The 25489-nt window shown below is 38.4% G+C and overlaps 1 protein-coding gene and 2 non-coding genes across 3 annotated transcripts in view; 1 reads left to right on the top strand and 2 right to left on the bottom strand.

The window, feature by feature from the left end:
• Positions 1-25489, bottom strand: part of LOC126248791 (actin-like protein 6A) — a 93419-nt gene that overhangs the window by 25270 nt on the left and 42660 nt on the right. Inside the window, exon 2 of the mRNA XM_049950175.1 lies at positions 16440-16691. Within this exon, the coding sequence (XP_049806132.1) occupies positions 16440-16691 (252 nt within the window). The remainder of the gene's footprint in view (positions 1-16439; positions 16692-25489) is intronic.
• Trnat-ugu (transfer RNA threonine (anticodon UGU)) lies at positions 10501-10575 on the bottom strand. The gene has a single exon. It is a non-coding gene; the product is annotated as a tRNA-Thr (tRNA).
• Trnat-ugu (transfer RNA threonine (anticodon UGU)) lies at positions 10731-10805 on the top strand. The gene has a single exon. It is a non-coding gene; the product is annotated as a tRNA-Thr (tRNA).

Raw genomic sequence — 25489 nt, 5'->3', positions numbered from 1 at the left:
AACTACATGATAAATATATTCTAACCCGAGCAATGTTAAAAAACTGATAACAACTACATTACTAATTTAAATTCTTCTTGGGTGTTCAGCAGTGTACAGTCACTGTAATTCTATTAATTTTCAGTAATAAGAGTTTCTGCTACGTTGAGGTAATGCCGATTACTGATCTGTTGGTCCACCGGTGTATCCCTTTATAAGGGTATCCCCCACTCCCCAATAGTGGTCACAATGAATGGTAAGGGGTTGGAGAGGGTGGGGAGGAGACATGCTCTGGAGCCTCAATTTCTGCTGCACTGCCACTGGGTTCACAACCTGCTTCGTGCTGTGCCCTCAGTGTGCCAAGCGTTCAGTCACAATCTTTGTTAACATGCAGTGGCCTTTGTCTTGTGGCCACATGGGCAGGAAAGAAACACTAGACAATTTTTAGGAACATCTGAATTTGCTCTGCACAAGATTAAACTAAAACTAAATCACATATAATATCAATCACATTAGGAGTCTTGCCAGGCTTAACCCTTGGCTCACTCATCTTCATTCTTTTTATTTGCGATCTCTCAGAAAACTGCATTATTCATTGATGATACAAACTTCCTCTTGTGTATCATTTCTCCACAGCAGGTGAGAGCCAACTTAATCAACAGCACTGGAAGGATCTTGCACAGGCTCTACGACAGTAACCTCTTGTGCAATATGGGTAAAACAGCTCATATGATCTTCCCTTCAAAGAACCATACAACATACATAGGAACCAACAGTCACTGAAAATAAAGCTACTGAACAGGTCAGTGAGACTAAATTTCCTGGGCTGCAGACACAAAACACACTACTGAAAAACATACATACAAATAAACTGTTGAGCCAAATCAGCAGCCTCTACTACACCTTTAGCATCTGATTAAATATGGCATTCCTATCTGGGGATCAGTACACACACATACATTTATTATTCAGAAATGAATTGGTATGATCATGATCCAGTTATGAATGGTTGGCTCCATGGGGTTCCCTAGTCGTGCAGCGACCGTAAACCATAAAATTACCAAATATGCAGCAACCAGTCGCAAAATCATATTTTATTTATTCACTTTTGCAAATCAATTTCAACTGATTAACAGCCATCATCAGTGCTAAAAATACAAGAATAAAAATAATAACAGTGACCAAATGAATAAATGTACATAAAGCAACGTAAACCAATTAAATGTATATAGATGCATTAAACCATTAAAATGAACATACACATTCTCCTTTCAACCAATATGTGCCCTGAGTAGTAATACTTTCTTAAGCACAGGTCAAACATAAAGTGATACATCGAGAATTGACTATGACAAAGAGAAACCATAAGGGGGCGCTGCAAAGCAAATCCACCCTCTATGCAGAAAGATACAGTTAAAATAAAATGAGAAGAAGAAGAAAGAGGTATGACATACAATGTGAGGTAAAATATGATGATATAATACTAAAATATTTACATGAAATGGATATATTGACAAAGATTTTGTCAACCACATAGTACAGTTATATACGCCAAAAAGCAATTGTACAAATTAGTAAAAAGGAACAAACATAGAAGAGAAGCACACCACCGAAAAAATTTTTAATTTTTTATCATATTTTTATCCAAGAGCAAAAGTTAATCAAAATGCCAAAATGAAACACGGTGTTGGCATCCATCTAGCGTACGGTTAATGACATTCAGGAAGATCAGACTTTTTTTCGGCAGATGGTGCCACATTGCTGAATGCACATGTAATGTAAACTAAGTTGAGATAAGAAAATTACGGACATGAACGAAACAAATGTATTAACGAAACAAGGCCAAATGCAAAAATAAAGTGCTAGCACACTTCATCACTGGCTCGATAGGATGAATTGAGAACTCGTAGGGGCCCTTACGGTGTGCCTGTATATCATGAGACACAAATTTACACCATATGTCTGTTGATGCAGCCGACAAGATAGCAAAAGCCCAATTAAAGGGTGTCAACGCAAACTAAGTCACAATAACATCACCGATGATGGCTGCCCCAATGACGGCTGTTAATCAGTTGAAATCGATTTGCAAAAGTGACTAAATAAAACATGATTTTGCGACTGGTTGCTGCATATTTGGTAATTTCATGATCCAGTTGTCAACACATGCTAATTTTCAGAGAGCTGGTAATATATTGTCACGTTATAACCAAACTGAGTCCAAATCCGAAAGTAGATCATCAATGAAGTACAATACTTAGTACTGAAAGCACCTCTATTACAAACAATGAAGTACAATACTTAGTACTGAAAGCACCTTTATTACAAACATCAGTGTACAACAGGAGCAGAACTGAACCATTGGATGGAGAGGGCTGTTATTTATACAAACATCAAATATTCCATAATATACAAATATAAGAAAGTTTGAGAACACTCCAGGAATAATGAACACTAAATAACAAATAATTGCTGGTTATTAGGCTTGAACTAGTGCCCCACAGCACGGCAGTCGGCAATGTTAACCGCTACACCACACTGCTTTCAGCACAACTTGCAGCATTGCACCCTCTTCTGGAACAACAGTGACATGCAGTTTCAGATGTTATCACTGGAACTGATTACAGCACACTGGATCTAGATCTTGCATTGGTCCTCTGTATGCCAGCACTGGTGGATCCTCTTCACTATGATGAGCATCATATGTGTGTGCTTTCCGCAAACTACTGTGTGGTGCACGGTGGAGCACAGCTCGTACCACTGCTAGTCATCCCCCTTCCAGTACCACTCGCAAAGAGTGAGACAAAAATGACTATGCCTCCATATGAGTCCTAATTTTTATCTGGTCCTCATAATCCTCACATAAAATTTATGTTGGCAGCAGTAGAAGCATTCTGAAGTCAGCCACAAATGCAGGTTATCTAAATTTTCTCAATAATTTTTCGCAGAAAGAACACTGTCTTCCCTCAAGGGATTCCCAGCTGAGTTCACGTGAAACCTCCATAATACATGCTGACTGAACCTACAGGTAACAAATCTAGCAGCACATTTCTGAATTGCTTTGATGTCTTCCTTTAATCTGAACTGTTGGGGATCTCAAACACTTGAGCAGCACTGAAGAATGGGTCACACTAGTTTCCCATATACAGTCTCCCATAAAGATGTGCATTTTCCCAGAAATATCCCAATAAACTGGAGTCACTAATTCACCTTCCCTACTACCAACCTTATGTGCTTGTTTTATTTCATGTCATTTTACAATGCCATGCCTATATATTTAATCAATGTGATTGCATCAAACAGCACACAACTGATACTGTATTCGAATGTTACAAGATTGTTTTCCCTAATCATGTGCATTAACATTCATTTTTACACCACACCAAATAGAAATTCTACCCAAGTCACCCTGTATCCTCCTATAGTCAATCAACAACGGTACTTACTCTTACACAACATCATAACCAGCAAACAGCCACAGAATGCTGCTCACTCTATCTGTCAGATCATTTATGTATATAGGAAACGAGAGCTGTACTATCATGCTTCCCAGGGGCACATGTGAAAATATCCTTGTCTCTGAAGAACATTCATTGTACAGAACAACACACTGGGTACTATTACTTAAAAAGTCCTCAAACTACTCACATATCTGAGAACCTATTCTGTACATTCAGATTGCTCATATTTTCTCTGTATTGGGCCAGGCTGCACTGCCATTCATTAGGTGCCTCAACATTTTAATTTTTTGGGTGGTGAAGAGCCACTTTTTTGAACTGCAGTCAAACACTTCAACATGTTTATCAAGTGGCTAGTCAAAAACAACCATGTCATCCAGATAATCAAGACACGTCATTCCTTTAAGGCGTGAAAGGAGGTTCTCCATTACACATCTGATGATAGGTAGACTGTTAAATATTCAAAATGGCTTAATTTTGAACTCATTGAGGATGTCAGGAGTTATAAAGACAGTCTTTTCCCAGTCAGCCACATCAACTTTAATTTGCCAGCAGCCTGTCTGTATGTCAGTAATTCAGGAATACTGTGCTAATTTTAAGAAGCCCAGGGTGTCATCAATGTATGGCAATGGGTAGACATCTGTTTCTGTGATTTTGTTCAGTCACTGGTAGTCAACACAGCAACACAATGTACCATACTCCTTCTCCCACCAGAGAGGCCTAGGACACACTGACAGTTTAAACTTGTAATCCTGCAGCATCTTCTCCACTTCCTACTGGATTATCTGTCATTCAGCTGGTGACATCCTATAAGAGCTCTTGCTAATTGGTGGATGATCCCCAGTATTGATATGATGTTTTACCATTGAACCCCACTTTGTCCATTTTTTCCTCCACTATCGATATAAAAGCACCCAAAAATGGGCACAGAATGGTTAACACTTGCTGGCGTTCTTGCTCAGTCAGGTCAGATTATTTTTGCATTTCAATAGTAACTCCCTTTCCTTTGTTGTCTGCACTGGGGGCGGAGTATGTTTCTTCTCCTTGCTGGACTGGTTCAGCTGTCCGTACATACATACCCTTGGAGATGAGTTGTAGCTGCTCATAATAATTAGGGCTGATTGCATAAAGCATTCAACATTAGATTAAGACAGGAAATGACCTCAGATCAAGCTTAACCTGGAAATCTGCATTGTATAAACATTAATCCAAGGTTATATTGCCATAATGAAGGACTATATTTGACAGGCAGAAATTCGCAGTTTAAAGTCAGGTTCAACTGTAATCGACAGTTTACAATATAATTACATTACAAAATAATGCTTTGTTTTTAGAAAATACAAATTAAAATCAATAATAAGCAATGGTAAGTAAATATGTGACTATGCCTCTTATCACACTGCTGATGCTTGAAATTTCTTTTTCAATCTCTAAGGTTAGGTTAAGAAAATTACCAGCTATGTATGTAATGAATGTAGATAACTGATCTCATACAATTCTTGGGAGACAACTCATAATTTATGTAATTAGCTTAAAGGAATTTTATACACACTTAGTGGCATAGTAAGTAAGGGAAATTCAAAATATTTGCAGTGAACAGTTAAGTATGTGTTTTTGACAGCACCAGTAATGATTAAACATCTCCTATAAATGTGCTCTCTCAGCTCGAGTAGCGGCAACCACACAATTTGTATTAAATTTTTAATTACTGAACACATGCTTAAACTGCTGTGACAACTGTACGCACGCTGATGAATATAACACAAGTAAGCATAAGTAACTAGTGTGGTAACATAATGGTAGTGTTTTAGCGTAGGCAGATGATATGAAGCTCAAACCCAACTCAATTCCTGATTTTTTCCCATTTAATACTACTTTCTCTACAGTACTGGTCGTAAAGGTAATTAAAACAGCACTATCTTTTAAAACCATACCATACTTAGTGTTTTCCGAGTGCTCTGAGCCAGTGGGATGTGCAGCATTATATGGGCAGGAAAGTTATGCAATGAAAATAGCATTGTTTCCTTTCGTTTACTTTACACATATCCGAGTATTCTGATGTATATGATGAGATCCAACAAGCTCCCTGCATGTTCTGTGACAGAATGGGCCCATTTTGGAATTAAATGATAAACCATTTAAGCTGAGGTTTTGCTTGAACAAAAACACTTTGTGGCAGTCAGAACTAAGGGTGAGAAAGTATCTGCTGAAACAAAGAAAAAGAAGCCAGCCATGTGCATGCTGGTATTAACATTAAGATTTTATGCTACCGGAAGTTTTCATGTGGTGGTCAACAATGTGTTTAGTACAGATGTAGCAACTGTTTGCAGAGCTGTCCACGAGGTATTGGCCTGCACTGCCTTGATGAAGAATGAATTTATGAAAGTGCTTATGGAATAAAATTATGCAAGAAAAACCCAGTGTGATTTTTATCAAATGGTGCATTTTCCTGTTGTTTTAGGAGCTACTGAGCGTACCCATATCCCCATCAAATCTCCTGGTGGTAAAAGTGCAGATATATTTACGAATAGTCATGGGTCTTTTCATTAAAGGTACAAGCAATCTCAGATGCTAAGCTGCGATGTTTAAAATAGTGGCTAGATGGCCAGGATCTGTCCACAAGAGTAACATTTTTGGAAACTCACGCATACGTGCTGAGTTGGAAACGAGAGAAATTCCAGAAGGCATACTTCCAGGAGACAGTGGCTACCGGTGTTGCACGTATCTGCTGATGCCAGTAGTCCAAAAAGAAATGGCGGCTGAGTGAACCTATAATCAAGTCCACAAGAAAAACAGGTCAGCGGTTGGAAGAAAGTTTAGTGCGGCAAAAAGATTTCCCTGTTTAAGTTTAGGGCTCAGAATATGGGTAAATCGCGTGGCAGTTATTTTAGTTGCAGCATTTGTGTTGCATAATATTGCTGTCAATGCATAAGATAAGGGGGCCGAAACGGATGACAATGTATTTCCTGGGAGAAGAGTGTGCGAAGAAATTCCAGTACCTTCAGAAAATGAGGCAAACTGGGGTCACAATGCAGTGAGGGCAGTGTTAATTAACACTGTATTTATGTAAAAAGTTAAAAATAGTTATTTCTCTGTTAACTGATTATTTAAAACTTTATCAGAATAAGATGTTATGAATAATATTATAAGCTATCTTTTACACAGCAAATTCAAAACAGAGCATATTAAAATGTTTACAAAGCACAATGTATAACTTCAGGATGAAAATCTGTCTACAAAGCAGTTCCAGTATCACCAGAAAATGAGACTAACAAGAGCCACAATACAGTGAGTGCAAAATTTATTCAAAATGTATTTACACAAATATATTTACAAAGTTGGAATGGTTTCAACGACTGATTGTCTTTTCATTTCTTTTAGTTCCAGTTCTTTAATTTCTTTATCTACTCTCAATGTTTCCATTCTTACTTCATGTTCTGTAAGTAGGCACTGTACATCGATTTCATATTCATTTCATTGAGAACATTTTCTGTTCTTTTGTTTTGGGAGACCATTAGTTTTAGTTCAATATACGTGATGTTGTGCTGTCATAGTTAAGTTAGTGCATTATTTTAGTACATTATTGTTTTTAGTAGTCAGCAAGAACAATATTTTCAGTTGAAGATACATTTTAAGTGGCAAATTTGCTTCAAAAAATTTATGTAAGCATATTAAAATGCTTACAAACCACCACATACAGCTTTGGGATGAAAATCTGAATTGTCGTCATAGGACTTAGCGATAAGAAAAAATTGTGGCTTCAGGGCTGAAATTAGCTTCTATCCACTTTCCATAAAAGCAGACCTGACAAAATTAATGCTTCAAGTTTTATGTATTTCAAACATGAAAATTTTTGACACTCTTTTTGCTCCAGTTTACAAACCACAATGCAATTACATAGAGATGAAAAGTAATAACTGTAAAGTGGATCTTAAAATAGTACCTCACTATGTGCAAATGCTTTCTTGGTCATTTTCTTAACATTTTTGTTACACATTTTCAAACTCTTCCAGTCACAATCTGGCCTAATGTTCTGCAAATTAAAGTCAACAGCAACTTCTGTCCACACCTTTACATTGTTGGTTGTAGGAACTTTGTTTTTATATTGTCCCAATACTGTTCTGGTGTAAAGTCAAGGAATGTTAAAGCAGAGAGGGCTGTGAAGAAGACGTCAGCCAATAGTACGCTAACCGACCCCTCTCTAGGACGACAATGAGACAGCAGCAGCATCTACACACAGAAGACATAAGCGCCGCACCGCCTGGCCACAGCCCAGTTGAAGACTAACTGTTCTACGAGCTCTATAGCAGTGACTTAGGAACTGTATTGTTTCACTTGTATTAGAAAATGTGTATACTGAGGAGATTTCTTATTTTGTTTGCGATAAACCATTGTAAATTCTCAAAGTTAAGTATTATTATTTATCTCCTACAATAAAAATTCATTAATACAATTTGCTTGAATTGTTGTCTAGCAAACCGAGAAGCAGGTTTCTTAGGCACCCCATATTCAATGAGTAGGCAGAACACAACAAATACAATCTTTTTTGTGTTGGGATAAGTTTGAAGGTGGCTCCTTTTTCTGTTCATTTCCTTCCATATATATATATATATATATATATATATAAACAAGACACCTCCAATAATAATACATTGTTCTACATTCATGTTCTGGCAACAGACTGGCTGCCTACATCGTCTCCATATTCACCCACCTCCAGCAGAGAACTGATCACCCACACCTTCCCAAACCAGCCGCCCATTACACTTCTTACACAGTCCACAGTTGCAGTCAGTATTGTGTTGCATTATAGTTACAAAGACCCCATGAGAAAGCCACACTGGCAATTCTATGCATTATTTCATCTGCCTTTTGACAGATTCTATCCACATGTGGTGAAAAGTTTCTTGTGTTGTTCAGTATGTGTGTGTGTGTGTGTGTGTGTGTGTGTGTGTGTGTGTGCGCGAGTGTATACTCGTCCTTTTTTCCCCCTAAGGTAAGTCTTTCTGCTCCCGGGATTGGAATGACTCCTTACCCTCTCCCTTAAAACCCACATCCTTTCGTCTTTCCCTCTCCTTCCCTCTTTCCTGATGAGGCAACAGTTTGTTGCGAAAGCTTGAATTTTGTGTGTATGTTTGTGTGTCTGTCGACCTGCCAGCACTTTCATTTGGTAAGTCACATCATCTTTGTTTTTAGATATATTTTTCCTACGTGGAATGTTTCCCTCTATCATATATATATATATATATATATATATATATATATATATATATATATATATATATATATATAACTTTTTTTCAGATTGCCCTTAAGCAACATACATACATAGTTTTATTTGCAGCTATTGTTAATTTTTGAGTCTGTATCACTACTGCATCTATGAGAACACATTCTTTGCACTTTCTTCAGGTTCCTGTCCAGAATTCCTAGAAACAGCCACCGAGGTGTCAATGGTGGTATAAAGTACAACATTGTCACAGTCAGTTATTCTTTTTGGCTCTTGGAAATAAGAAATCAATAAAATCAAGACTCAAAGTGGAGCACAACATGAAATCCATTTTACTTTTCCTTACATTATTATGGATCACACACACTGCCACATTTTTGTAAACAAGTAAAGTAAATGTCATTCTTGTGGTGTCATCCGAAGTACACGGTCCCATGTCAAAGTTGGCACCTCACGACAGAACCACAAGTAAGGACGGTCGCAGCTTGATGGAGCAACGAATGAGAGACATCAACATAGACATACCCTCAAGATTTTCCATACGTCACCACTGCCGGAAGATTACTTATGTCAGAATGCAGCACTGCTCACCCACTCTCTAATCATCACCTATGATGACACCATTGTCTTGCTTCAGATCCTGCATTGCGAGTTGTATTACGAGTCAGAATTATATCGAAGTTTACAGTCAACTGTATATTGGGATGACTATAATTCTCTGTTGTATCAAGTTGTAAGTGATAGAATGCAGCAACAGCAACAAATACATACATAGACATTCCTGTGGATATTGGTTGTTTTCAAGTTAAGTATTCTATCTTGTTCAAGCTTTAATAATGTGATCTAATATTTTGTTGCATTGTAGTATCCACTTGGCCTTCTCCAGAAGTAAATCTAAGCTTGCTAGGACCCACTACAAAGCTGGTGCGAATGTCTTGAGTGCTCTTTTGTCCAGCACTTCAATTCTCCTCTTTACTGTAGTTCTATTTTAATAAATAAAAAGAAAAGAGTCCAAGACTATAAAGGATGACTTCGTTATCTTCAGAGAAATGATAATACTGATTACTCTAAGTGAAAATAGTCATACCAATGTCACATCTGACATAGTCACACAGAGAATTGACTGAAGATCAGATATCAAGGCACCTGTTAATGGCCAGATCATTGAAGTTTGATGCAGGCTGCAATCCATGTCTCCAATCATGCAGGCTCAAGTATTTTCATATCAATGGTCTACTACAGGTTTAAAAAAATCGACATAAATCGTCAAATAATGTAGCCAACAAAATGCAAAGATAAATTCCTCTGTTGGCTAACTCAGACTTTAACAGCAGATGCAGACACTACCCTCCATCACATTGTTTTCCAATTTAAAACTTAAAAAATAACATGAGAGTAGCAGCATTAGCTACATTTATCTCCACACTGCGGAGTACAGATGGCAACAACTCAGTTTATAACATGATAGTTGGGTGTCTCACATTACGACGATTCTGCCTCTCTCCACTCCATGAATTTAATGGCATCTATTTCAATTCCCGGTAGTTTGACAAAGTGGATAATGAAGAATTCGATTCATAACATTTACTGTTAGTGGATCACCATCAGTATGATTTATTACTTAAACCATTACTTGTTTCAAATACTTAAATATGCACAGCTTAGCAATATCTCCATGCCACCAATAAAGTTATATATGACGGTAGTATCTGTTCTCGAAAGAACACATACCGTGGATGACCATGCAGCTTTGCTAGAAATGAAATGGTAATTAAATAGACACCCTAGCTGCAAACAGGCGTTGATATACTTCAATGGGGACATGTTGAAAATGTGTGCCCCGACCGGGACTCGAACCCGGGATCTCCTGCTTACATGGCAGACGCTCTATCCATCTGAGCCACCGAGGGCACAGAGGATAGTGCGTCTGCACGGACTTATCCCTTGCACGCTCCCCGTGAGATCCACATTCCCAACATGTCCATACCACTACATTCGTAGTGCACCTAATAGATCTCACGGGGAGCGTGCAAGGGATAAGTCCCTGCAGACGCACTATCCTCTGTGCCCTCGGTGGCTCAGATGGATAGAGCGTCTGCCATGTAAGCAGGAGATCCCGGGTTCGAGTCCCGGTCGGGGCACACATTTTCAACATGTCCCCATTGAAGTATATCAACGCCTGTTTGCAGCTAGGGTGTCTATTTAATTACCATTTCACCAATAATGTTGATCAGTTAACACTGAAACTCTAACCCTTTGTGGCCCAAGAATAAACATAGGAACAAAAATATAATAATTTCTTTCAAAATCTATCTTTATTGTCACAGAAAGCAATAATATGTTAAAAAAAACAATAACACTTGAATTCCATAATAAAATATTTTGGGTGGTTTCAAAGTGAAACCACTGGGACATTCAGATGATTTTAATGGCTACATTTTTTTGTGAAATTCAGTGAAACAGTTTTTTTTTATTTTCATTATATAAAAACCAAATTGCATGTTCTACACACTGATCTTGTGCAGTGTGGTACTTTAGCAGTACTACAGTGTGCACATCGTTGGGATGGTCCTCTTTCTGGCATATGGGACACATTCCCATAGCACTTTTCTGGTGTAATGAATGGCTCGAAACCATTCTGCTGGATCTGGGAACTCTTGCAGTTAGGAGATGATGAAGATGCTCCAACTACACCACCTATTAGAGCGTGTCTGAACTGCTTCAAGGAGATTTTCTCTTTATTGCAATGTTTGTTATAAATGACGTAGGAATTTACAATAGTGACACCAAGAAAGTGCTACAAAATTCTGTGCCACCACTTTTTGCTCTTTCTATCAATTTTATAGACTGATTTTAACACGTCAGATTTGTCCACAAGTTCCTTATAGGCATTGTAATCCTTTACAACATCTGAGCATGAAATTTCTACACGAGTACCACCTTTACATTTGAGATGCCGTGCTTACATTTTCAATATTGTGAAAATTTAAAAGAAACTGTAATTGGTTTGTGATCTTTCTCAACCATTGCTGTGATGCCTTGGCTGCTGCATTGAAACTGGAATTCTCACCGGGACATGTGCTTTTCATTTTCAAAGTCTTTTGGGAACCCAACTCTCCCTTTTCTCACTGTTCCACAGGCATATATTCCTTGTTTCCTCAGATCAAGCATGAGGGGCACAGAAGTAAAATAATTAGCAAAATACAACTTGTGATATTTTCCTGCAAGTTCTGAGCTAAGATGTTTTACAACTCGGGAACCTAAGCACTTTTCTGTCTCCTGCCCAACTTTCCCAGTATAGATCTGACATTTGGAAATGCAGCCAGTTTCATTTGCCAGTACCCAAACTCTGTATCCACATTTTATAGGTTTCTGTGGCATATACTGCTTTAGGCTTGACCTACCTTTGAATGAAATCATAGATTCATCTACAGCAAGGTGTTCTGTTGGCAAATAATTTTCAGAGTAGTTCTTGCTTAGATAGTTCAGCAGTGGGTGTATCTAGAACAGTTTATCATAACCTTTTTCTCCCTTTTTTGGCTGCTGATTATCGTCATTCACATGTATTGACCTAGCAACCATAAAAATCTATTCAGAGGCATGAGAGCTGTAATGTACAAATCACGGACAACTGGGTCAGAAGACCAATAATCCCTGTATGAAGGACATTTTTTGATCCCCATTAATAAATTGATGGCAATAAATTTCTTCATTTCCTCAGCATCAGTTGGTTTGAAAGCAGTGGAACCTCCAAGTTTCTGAGTCGTATATAAATTTGTTTGAAACCCAAGATGCTCTAGTAAATCATTATGAAATAAGCAGCCAAATTTTTCAATGCAGCTTGTTTTGCCAGAAAGAATATTTGAACCATATTTATGTGAAAATTTGACAGTTTCTTTTCCAAGTGTGTCTTACACCCACTCTACATGCTTTATTAGTTCTACAGTATCATCACACATGCTATTGTCATTGTTGAAGTCACTAATGCGAACAGAGTCACTCTCAACAGAAACACTTTCACCCACATTGCCTGCACGTTGAACTATGTTCGCATCGGGTACAGTAAGTTGTGGTTGTTGATCAATTTCATCTGATTCACTTTCAATGTCTGAAGCAGTCAACTCTGGATCACTTGGAATTTCTGGTAGTATGTCCATTAGCATATCAGTGCTGAGGTCACAAGCACTAAATCACTGGTTGCTTCTTGACGGTAGTCTACTATCCATACTGACAATCTATAAGGAATAAAAAAATCTACCCTTTGATTTACTTATGAAGGTTATTTGAGAATGAAACCACCTGTACTTTTGGAAGAAACGAAACTGCTTATTATAATTATTAATAAAAACATCTTACAAAATTCTGTAAATGAAGTATAAGAACGAATCATTACCCGATATTCCAAAAGTCTGTTGCAGAAACATCACAAATTATGTATATAACAACATCTAATTTGCATATCACTGTGCAGTGCTGGCGTCAAGATAAAACCAGAGGGCCAGATATGCAAACGAAGTAAAAATATGGTTTCAGACCGAAATCAATGTGCCGCAAAGGGCTAAACCAACCAATTATGGTGTAGATTATTATATCAAAAGCGAATTACCAATTTCATCTGAACAATGCCAGAAAGCGCATTGTCTGAGTTCCACTTGACTCAACTGTGGATTTCAGACTCTACTCCCTCCACTAGACTGCCATGCTAAGTTCTCTCACCCAGGAACAACAATCTTACATCATTCAAAGCACTGTCAGTGGGCAGTGATTACTTTGGAATTCAAACCCAGTAAAACCCAACATAGCTGCAATATACACTTTGCAATAAAGAAGATTGATAAATTTATAATTGAATGTTACACGTAATGACAAATATCTTCACACGTAATGATATAGGACCCTCACAAACTGCATGTCACAGTGAAGCAGGAATACTTCTAATGAGCACTCAAGCACCTGGGGACAGTGTTTCTGCACTGATGAGGAAGGACGTGCAAATTTCATGGAAACTATAAAGGGAAAAATAATGTGAAATCAGTAGTTTTTATGACATTTGTGAACTGTTTCCTTATGTGTTGCGCTTCTAGCAACCAATCACAGCACAGAATACCAAGTTGATGCCATGTTTCTCTATGTGCTTGTGAAGATAAAAATGTTGTACTTCATGGTTTTGTATTTATACTTGTGTACAACAAAAATATGCAGTGTAACTGATGCACTGCATTAAAGATCTTTGGAAAACATCATTTTTTATATGATTTGTTGTGCAGAAGTATCAGAAAAAGGGGTATCAGTGGATAAAACTGTTACCTCTGTTCCGAGTTAGAGAGTTTGAAGGTGGCTTCATAATCAGGGAAAAAGTTTTTTTGTGATGAAACCATCCAAGACATGAACAGATAAATACTTCACATGGAATTACAATTATATTAATAAGGCATTGATATATATCAATGGTGACAGGTGAAAATGTGTGCCCCGACCGGGACTCAAACCCGGGATCTCCTGCTTACATGGTCGACGCTCTATTCATCTGAGCCACCGAGGGCACAGAGGATAGCGCTACTGCAGGGACTATCTCGCACATGCCTCCTGCGAGACCTACATTCTCACCTTGTATGTCCACACACCACATTCGTAGTATCCCACCGCACATGGAGGTTAAGGAAACTCTGAAGTGCACTGGGTTGCACCTTCAAACTAGGTTGACAAGTATTATGGCCACAGATCCATTCAAGTCTATGTTCACAGTCCCAGGTTCTTGTTCAACATTAGGATGATGGTGGTGAACTCTATTAATGCTGACATGGCAAAGAGTGCTACATATGCCTGGAATGGCAGGTTTCAGGTACTTTGAAAGGACACCAACCCCTTCAGAATTTATTGGAAAAGCAACTTCCCATGCCTGAAGCAAATCTGTACCTAGTCAAATGTCTGTCATTGTGCTGAAATGTTCAAATACAAACTTCGAGCAGCTGGTTTCCAGTATAGTGAAGTGTTGATGGATTGATGGAATAATGTCAAAGAAGACAACTTCAAAGTTATGACAATGGTTTCTTTTAAAAAACTTTCAACAGTGTGCAGTTACCTTTTTTCTTTAATAATACATGGGCCAGTGGATCCCCCTTGACCCGATGCTACATTCTGGGATAGTGCATCTGAATGTTTACATAGAATGAAATGGAATATCTGGTACAACTGCATCATCTCCCAAAAGTGAATAATACATGTTGGCATATTATGTGCACCTGCTTGTCTACCTTCAGTGCCATGATGGAGACCAGTATATTCAAACAGTGCACCAACCAATTACATCTTAACAGTGCAGATATTGATGAACATCCCACAGAAATGTGAGTACTTGTCTGGCCCCAAGATATCATCTGAACTCAGTCCTACTTATGACCTCTGAGAGGCTTTTGAGGGGGATGTACAGATCTTGGACTGCACTGCATCCAGTCTGTAAGAATTTGGATGTTGATTGATCATGGATTATAATTAGTACCAGTGAATGTGGTTGATGGTGAGAGAAGTAACGAGGGTTGCATCTCAACCTTTTATAGCTGATTCATTCATTCGTATTCCTGTTCCAGTCATCATTCAGCAGACAACTAAGGGTATGTTTATGCTGCAACCAAACTGCTAGCATCTCGCTGCTTGCTTCTGGCACACTGCACCTCGCTGCTCGTTGGGAGCCTTGTTACATTTACACTGCAGCCTCACTGCTTGCTGGGAGTAATTAACCTGCAGCTGTTCACATTGCTAACATACTCAAACACGGCACTGCTGGAGTGACCTTAAAGCAGCCAACCATGGCTCAAGTTTCAGGACATATGGCAATGGTCGTGGTGCAAAACACAAACCAGCTCGACATCATCAACTGGCAAGAATTGTAGTGAGCAGCATGGAGAGCAATGACAATGCAGGCTAAACTGGCTGGTAAGACTCAGTGTGTTTTTTTCATCACTGCTGAGCCATACCAGCAAAGAGAAAGGTGACAGCATAAACACATCCTAAAGCCTTCAGCTGAATGAGCCACAATTTACTGTCAATTCCTCACATACAACAATGACTGGTTGTACCTTAGGCACTTGTTGATTATGACTTTCATCAAAACTGGTCATTTCATTTAAAACCACACAAACAAATGAAAAATTATAAATATCTACACAACTGTGGACTCTCTTGCAATGAATTTGTCAAAAATGGTAAAAATTTATGTTGTTCAGGAAACATGCAAAAAGAAGTAATGTGAAATGAGTGCATCTTTTCACAAAAATGTATCTGTGTTCCTCCCCCCCCCCCCCCTTTTCTGAATTGCTTAGCAGCAAATCTCAATGATGGAGAACATACCAGGCTTTCATACCAGCAGTTTAAGAGATAATGATAAAAAACAAGGGTTATAAATGGGAATTTAAAATGAATTGTGCAGTGTTTCACAACAATAAGTACAGTTGACTTATTGGCAAGAATCTATATTTGTGTCTGTTAATTAGAAAAACAAATATTCATTCGGGCATTGTAATCAAATTACTTTTAGCATGTTACAATAAAAGTGGTTTCTGTTAGTTGACAGTAAATAACACTCAGTTAAGACACCTATTAGTCAAACTAGTTGTTGACTTAATACTCTTGTTTATCATTATACGGAGAATGACATTCAGAGGACATGTGCAATAATATCTTTCTCTTAGAAAATTCAGAGCAAACGGCATACTGAAAAATGTGTATTAAATGCAGATAACTTACTCTGACATTTTCAAAGTCAGTGTTGCACATACCTGACAGTACCCATCTGGAAATTCATATGTTGCTGGTGGTATACAGGCATAAATTTCTTCGTGCAGCTGTGATCTGCTCACTTCTAAAACTTTTGAATGAAAATCCTGCAATACCTTTTTAATCATAAATTTATGCCATGATGTAGTGACTGCAGGCAGATTTGAGTGTTTCATCCACTTTGACTTCTCGTTTTTGGCAACAGCTTCTTTTGATGCAACCATGTAGGGTGGGACAACTTCAACAGCAAATCCCTGGAATTATAATTGAAGAATAAAGAAACATTCAAGTTAAGAACTAAATAAAATTGAGAATCACATATTTAAATGAGGTGGATATATACTAATATGTTCCGAGATGTCATACTATAATAATATTGCTGTTTTTCACAAATATTGCTAATTTTACTGCCCTGTGCAAACACCTTGTCACTTATTACACAAATTCTGTCTTTACTTAATAATATCATTAAAATTGGTCCTGACATGTACAAGAATACTTACAGCTTGCACTTGCAAAGTGATTTAAGTTTCAAGTAGTGTGATTTGCCACATACACATGAAATGAGCAGTGTGTAATAAGGTAAACTGCAGTTTCTTCGAAGTCCTTCATTATCAACTAAACATTATTCCCTTCCCAGCCACACAAAACTGACTATTTAATTTTTGATAATTTTACTACTGAGATTTAGAATGGTAAGCATTCTTCCCACTGCCCTTTTGCGAGTTTTTATGGGTTGCCATTATATAAGAAGCCAACTCACTATGCACCATATACAAAAAATATGCAGTTTCTGTTCATTACAATAAGTGTATCAATATGCAGCAAGTCACAGTAGTATACAGGGTCAGTCACTAACTATTGCCACCAAGAATAATTCCGAAAGCATGAAATGAATTGAAAACTTTGTTGGACAAAAGCTGCATGGGACAACGGGGGTCATAATATGACGTTGGTTTTTTGTTGCTAGGTGGGGTCGTGTCAGAGATATGAAGGTCAACTTTGTTTTTTTTAAATGGGATGCTATAATTTGGTACTTATTTTCTGATAGCGGCTATCGAGATGAATCCAATGATGTGTAACAGTAAGGTCTTTGAAGATCAACGTAGGTCACAAAGGTGGCATGAACGTCCATTTACAGAAGGTGTTCGAAGTGATGACCGATGGTATCAATGCAGTGCTGCAATCTTCTTATCATGGATTGAGTGGTATTCCTTACCACATCGGCACTTGTCAAAGAACATGCTCTGACAATTCTCTCTCTCTCATATCTTCAGGTGTAGTTGGAATGTCTTTATAAATAATGTCTTTTAGGAATCCCCCCACAAGAAAAAATCCAGAGGCATCAAGTCTGGCAAATGAGGTGGCCCTGACACATCTCCTCCGCATCCAATCCAATGATTTGGGAATGGTCTCTGCAATTCATTTCTACCCATTAGCGAAAAATGTGCTGGACAAACATCATGTTGATACCACATTCTGTTTCTTGTTCCTACAGGTATTTCTTCCAATGTTTCTTGCAGGAATGTGGCGTACTTCCTACCATTAAGATTTCCTTCAATGAAATAGGGACCTATAATCCTGTCCTCCAGAATCCCACACCATATATTCAGTGACCACGATTTTTGGTGTGCAACTTGCCGCAGCCAACATGGATTTTCAGTTACCCAATAATGCATGTTACGCAAATTAACATTTTCATGGTTCGTGAATGTAGCCTCACCAGTAAATAAAATCAAATTAATAATGTGTCATCCCTCTGAATCTGAAGTTGAGCCCATCGGCAGAATTCAATGCGACACATACAATTCGTACCAGTTAATTCTTGGTGGAGACTGATACGGTAAGGATGATACTTGTGGTGATGCAGAACACGAACAAAACTACTCTGGCTCATGTCAGATTCCCTTGCGATTTGACGTGAACTAACACAAGGATCTCTAACCACAGTGGCATGAGTACCACTTTCCGTTTCCTCGTTAGTAACCTTCCTTTGCTTGATATGTTTCCGATGTGTTAAAGATCTAGTTGTTCTCAATTTATCACACACATAGTTAAATGTACGACGTGTAGGATGAGTACGTTGAGGATATCTTTCAGTATATAAGTCTCTACCTCTGAATTTCGTTGGCATTCTCCATAAATGAGAAGCATATCGACTTGTTCTTCAAAGGAATACATCATTCACATTTGCTTGATTTGACGATACTAGTCTTACCATTCCTATTAGTGTTGTATTGTCAAACCGTCAAATGGTGTTTACATGTCAATGGCACGGTAGATGGATGCGTCGTATTTGGCGAATATTTACTATTTGCACGATATACGAGAGAATTGTCAGAGCATGTGCTTCAATAACTGCCAAAGTGATAATGAATACCACTCAATCCATGATAAGAAGATTGCAGCACTGCACTGGTACCAATGGTCATCACTTTGAACACCTTCTGCAAATAGATGTTCATGCCACCTTTTTGACCTTTGTTGTCCTTCAAAGACCTTACTGTTACACATCCCTGGATTTACCTCGATAGCCGCTATCAGAAAATAAGTACCAAACTGTAGCATCCCATTTAAAAAAACAAAGTTGACCTTCATATCTCTGAAGCGACCCCATATAGCTACAAAAAATCAACGTCATATTATGGCCCCAGGTGTCCCATGCAACATTTGTCCCACAAACTTTTCAGCTACTATCATACTTTTGGAGTTATTCTAGGTGGCAATAGTTAGTGACTCAACCCGTATATTGTAGAAACAAAGCAATGTTTTCGAACTTCCCAAGTGATCTCATGACAAAAAGAAACTGACTGTTGTTGCAGTTTTTATCCATCTTGTACAGTGTATTACCATAAGATATTAGGCACATACAGAGGTGGTAAGACATGCTATCATGAGCATAGTAAAACAATTAAGTTAGAAATATGTATGTTTCCCGCAGTCCACAAAAAGAAATATTAATTTTGTGGAAAAATTACTTTGGTAGTAAGCATACTTCCCACACTCCTGAAAGGCAAATGAGACATTTCATGACAATTAACAGCTGTATCTCCTACAGCTGGTGCAGCAAATTACTAGATTCCAGGAACAAACAGAGGTGGTAAGACATATTACCATGAATGCAGTAAAGAAATACTGTTCATAATCCAGACTGGGAATTTAGTTACTGCCATTAGAATAACATACACAAAAAAACAGATCACCAACTGCTTCCTACTGAATCCAGTGAACTGCACCTACAGTTCTACACACAGACAGACATTTCACTAGAAACTGCTCATTAGTTATGTACCCAGTAGTTATTAATGGCTACTTTAATATAGATCTGCAGCACTTGTGCAAGAGGAAAAAAGTTTATGTATGTCAGTATCCATAAACCAACAACAATTCACAAAAATAGCAGCAATTCAAAAAGTAATGTGTTGAATGTGACAAATCATAGTGCGGAATATGTGTCATAACATAAATAAAACATTACAAACCAATCCAAGGCAATGAATTTATGGTCAGATGTAGAATACATTTGAAATATTCAGAATGGACATGTCAGTTTGTTAGTTCATAAATGAGGTCACAACAGGGGAGGATGCTGTTATTGTTGGTGTCAGAGATTCATAGCAAGTGGATGGCATTCCTCTCACAAAACTGCCCTCAACATGGCATGGATCTAGGAAAGATTGTGAGCAACAACACACTTAGTGTGAGCATCCCAAACATGCTTCAGAATATTCAGGTTGGGAAATTAAGCATTCCACTTCACGGTACTCGCATTGCAACTCAAAAGTGGCACACACATGTGCATGCCTCCCATACAGAGTACCTACCCCACAATATAAACCTGCAAACTAAGAGTTGCAGTTGCGTAACCATAGTCTACATGTATATATGGCTGTTTCACAGAATATCTTGGATTAAGGAGCAAGCCCATGATATTTCTAGTGGAGAAAGGAAATACCCCATTAGATTAGAATGTTACATGAAACATGAACAGTGATGTATTATGTGATCATTTATTTGCAGGCCAATAACTGATCAAGGCCCCCCCCCCCTTTTTTTTTACACTTTGTTTCCATTTGTTTTATCTATTTACCTTTCATTCTTTGCTACTAGTTTCAGGGCAACAACCTCATTCTTAAGCAATTATTCATGCCACCAGGCTGGGATATGGCATCACCACTGGTCACAGCCATTTCACAGGAAGTGCAATTTTAGTTTGGCCAATGGAATGACTAATTGTTTCAGAATGAGCCTGCAACCCTGAAACTAGTTGAAAACAAAACAAAGTGTGGCTACTTCCAAAACAAATACCTTATCAGTTATGAACCCGCCTATCAAGTTCTTCAAAAGTAATGGAGAAGGTCACAAAATACTGTTTGGTCAAGGGAGAATCACATTACAGTCTATTTCCATAGTTCAGGATCTTGCATGGGGGGAGGCAGGGAGGGGGGGGGGGGAAGACCCTTGGTGGTTGTTGGGAGGGTACTGCTGTGAGTGGTGTTAAGAGAGATTGTGCACTCTAGTAAACTATAAAGACCACCATTGTGTTGTTAAATACATGTATAAAGCAAAATTTAATTTTTAAGTAATTGTATCCATGTCGACTTATGTTTATATGTTTGGTAATTCCTTCGTATTGAGCATCAAGAATAGATAATTACAAGTGCCATGCAATGAAACCAGTTCAGGTACAGTAGGTGCCACTGGAAAAAGTGAACAGCTTTTCACATGGAAGTTGGCTGTAGTGAGCCAAAGTGTGGGTGGAACTGACTCAATAACAGTGCAATTAGCAGACATCACAGCTAGCAGTGTTTACGGAATTAAATTACATCAGCCAATGTCATACAGGAATGTAAAGCAGAAGCAGTTTGTGTGTGTCTAGGAGTTGCTACAAAAATTGCCTCTTAACACACAGAAGATATTTATTTTCGCTACCTGTATGTTTTATATAAATTCACAAAATTCTCACTGTAAAATACCTAAGGCAAATATAATACGATATGGTTTTCTTACAGGTGTTTTGTCCTCCTTTCTATGTCCAACACTATGGTATATACATTTTTCTGTTACACATATAATGTAAAGATTTATATTTTAGAGGAGTTTAGAAGATCAAGCACGAAAGGGAGCAGGCCAAAGACACACATTAGTTGTAGCCCCAGGAGCTGGCAGAACGACGCACAAGTTCACAGTACCCACAGTAATCATCACCAACTTGACCACCTACCAATTCCTTGCAATAATTACAGTTAAAAACGTTCAGTGCTACATTTGAAACAAAATGCTTGTTATATTATTATTATTATTATTTTGAAATAAGTTGTGGGATAGCCAGGAAGCAGCCTCCAAACTGAGTGAAGGTCTACAATATTTTTGGGAAAGCACAAATAAAATCTGGTGGATGTTCTAGAACTCAGTAATATGCAGCTCGAGTGTTAAAGTAAAATGAATAAATAATTCAGAGTATTATTTTCTTCTGCAAGAGTTATCAAATATAATTATAAGAGATTTACATGGGGTGAAAACTACAAGCTTATATAGTATGTTACTAATGAGTAACTGTCGTGCAGGAAAACAAACCCTGGTTTGGCCTTGGCAGCCAGAGACAGTGGTCATGTGTGTGAGAGTTGCATTCACACAAATGTGTGTGTGTGTGTGTGTGTGTGTGTGTGTGTGTGTGTGTGTGTGTGTGTGTGTGTGTGTGTTGTCTAATTTAGAAGAATGCTTTTGGCCAAAAGCTTACTTATTTAGCAGTCTTTTTGTTGTATCTGTCTATGACTCAACATTTCCACTATATGGTGAGTAGCAATCTATCTTTTTCATAATGCTGTGTTTCTTTTGAAGATAGCATATGAGGTTCTGGCAGAAATAAAGCTGTGAGGATGGATCACGATTTGGGCTCATATAATGCAGACAGACAGACAAAAGACAGAAGTCCCAGTCCACAAAACAGTTTTAATCCGCCAGGGAGTTTCAAATATACACGTTGTTTGTAGCGTGAAGCAAGTAATGAGGTTATGGCAGCTGTGTCACAGTCTGTACTCTTTCATGAGGCACTGTGAGTTATCAGAATAGGCAAACACTGTGTGCACTCACACACATAGTTTAGTCTTTGTTATGCCTATTTAAAAAGCTAGCCGTAGTTACACATGAGGACAGTTGTAATACGAGTGCTTTCATTATCATTTGTCTGACACACACACACACACACACACACACACACACACACACTCGAACTGTGGTACACCTCAATGATCTCTCTTCCCTTTACATAAGTTGTTTACCCAACCCCATTTAGTTCAGTTGGTATGTAGATGCTTAAAAATAGGTATGCAAGCCAATTCCTTCACCATACGAGCAACCAAAATCTTCTAATAAAAGCAGGTTCATCCCTGTTAATGAATGCACAGAATTTCTAGGTGCGATAATAAAGCATGCATGAAGATAAAACCATCCCATTTAGTAATGGTAATGCAAAGTGAATGACCTTGAATTTGAAGTGCATTGATAGACTGCACACGCATAGCAGTTTTCAGTTCACCAAAAGTAAGAACTCTACAAGTGAAAGATGTGATTTCACTTGTCTCGGCTGCATTTAATCATAAGATGTCCAGCACTGAGCACTTTTTCACTTCCGTTATTCTGACTGACGACTGGCTCTTGTCCTCTAGAATGACAGTCAGTTTCCATGGAGAAGCGGAGGTCATGTTGTACCTCATCCTGTGACTAGTGTTTATGACTACTTTCTCCTGGTAAAAATAAGAATTTTTTTTAAGAGACTGGGGTAGTAATTCTTAGTTAATCATACACTATCAACTCAAAATTAATTCTATAAACTGCTGAAATCAGCAAAATGATACTTGTGTTGTTGGCATAGATGACTGTAGCAACGATAATGAACTAAACGGAGGAAAGAAATACAGCTGTAATAAAACTGCATTTGAATGATTAATTAGTTGTACCTGGAGTTTACACTAGATGAAAATTTGAAATTACTATCATAAACCATTGGTGTTGATGTGCCAATGATTTGATGTCCAGCAATATATCATTTCCCTGTTAGAAGCAACACAAAATGAAATTTTTATGCCTCCAGCTCCTGCTGAGTTAAACGGTAAACCAGAGCAAATTAAACATCCAGCTACAAATGTTTTCACATTTTTCCTATTGGAAAGGACATCTATCCAATGTCATTTGATGTGAACCATGAAGCTGTTACACTTTCTTTGTTGCACTGGTTTCCATTTTATCATGTCGACCACACCAAGAAACTGTGCGAGATTTCCCGCCACTGACTATCAAAATTTTGCCGATTATGTTCTTCATGTTGCCCTCTTCACATTGCCCTAAAGGGAAAAAACAAAAAATGTTGCTGATTATGTTCTTCATGTTGCCCTAAAGGGAAAAAACGAAATAAGATTAGTCTGGTGACTGTGGGGGAAGGGGGGTTAGGAGAAGGGAGAAGAGTAAGTATGCTTGTGTGCTACTGCGATGAAACCATATACTGTTAATATGACCAAAATAGAAGAGGCAGGTCAGGCATGTCGAAGGATGTAACGCTGCTTAGATTTTGGACATAGTCACTTTACAGAGCTAACACAAGCACTGAATCCAAACTGGGGAACATCATGATTTTGACTGAGATAAGTGGTGGAGAATAGGAAGGGGTTGTAAGGTGGCAAGAGAGAGGAATAGAATGGGAGGTGGTTAGCAAAGATTGCTTCACTGCGAAACATTTAGTTGCTTGCAGGGGAAGTGTCTGGCACATACCCACATACAGTGAAGCAGGATACGCTGTAGGGGTCCACTGGAAGAAACATTAAGAAAAAGAGTACAGAAGTAAGAGGACGGGTTCAGTGCAACAGAAAGAGATGAAGGAAAGTTACAGTGTGAAAGTCAGGGCTGAATAGGAAAGTGACTGAGGGATTGTGAGATTGCTATGGGAACATGAGGATGGAATGGGGCATGGTGGGGTGGAGGAAAATAGGTAATAGTGACAAGCTGAGGAGGAGAGATCTGAAGGAACAAGAAATAGGCTGCAAGATAGCATGAGTTGTGAAGCAGCAGTTAAAGGTGAGCACATTATTTTCTACTGTGAACCTTAGCTGCAGTTTGCAAGTGGCTATACATACCAACTTAGGCTATACATACAAACTTATGGAACACAAGGTCATTGTAGTGAGGCTCAAAACCATATCAACCAAAACCACTAAAAATAAACACAAAATATATCTATTTAAAACAGCAGACAAAAATTCTGCTTGATGCCTTTCTAAGAGAGTGTCTCCATTCCTTCCAAGCTAATTATGTAAGTGTAGACCAGATATGGCTCAAATTCAAAGATACAGTATCGACAGCAATAGATAGATTCATACCGCAACGGGACTGATTCACCATGGGACCCAAAACACGTCGAACACTGTTGCAGAAGCAACTAAAAAAGCATGCCAAATTCAGAAGACCGCAAAATCCCCAAGACTGGCTAAGTATCACAGAAGCTCGAAATTAAGTGTGGATGTCAATGTCAGATGCTTTTAATAGTTTCCACAATGAAACATTGTCTCAAAATATGGTAGAAAACCCAAGGAGATTCTGGTCGTACATAAAGTACACCAGTGGTAAAAAACAGACAATACCGTCACTGCGCAATAGCGATGGAAATGTTACCGATGATGGCGCCACTAAAGCAGAGTTACTAAATACAGTTTTCCTTAAGGAAGGGAAGGGAAGGGAAGGGAAGGCTCCCCATGCCAGGGGGAACTCCTTCATAGAAAGAGTGGAACAAATGTTGAGTGTGTGTGGAATATGGTACATGATATTTGGATGGTTGTTTTGGTCTGTAAAGGCTTTGGCAAGACATTTAGCATAGAAGCTACCCTTACCCTGTTTGTCACTACAATGCAGTACCCTCAGAGCGACAGGCTGTATGGAAAAGACTTTGTGGTTTGCAATGGGTAGCAGCAATCAAAGTGGGGGCATTGCTGGTGATCGGTAGGTTTGATGTGAACAGAGGTACTTATGAAAAAGTCAGTGATGTGGAGTCATCTCCCACAAA

Source organism: Schistocerca nitens, chromosome 3 (genome assembly GCF_023898315.1).
Source record: "Schistocerca nitens isolate TAMUIC-IGC-003100 chromosome 3, iqSchNite1.1, whole genome shotgun sequence".
NCBI classification, from domain to species: Eukaryota; Metazoa; Arthropoda; class Insecta; order Orthoptera; family Acrididae; genus Schistocerca; species Schistocerca nitens.
This window is presented reverse-complemented; position numbering and strand designations above follow the sequence as displayed.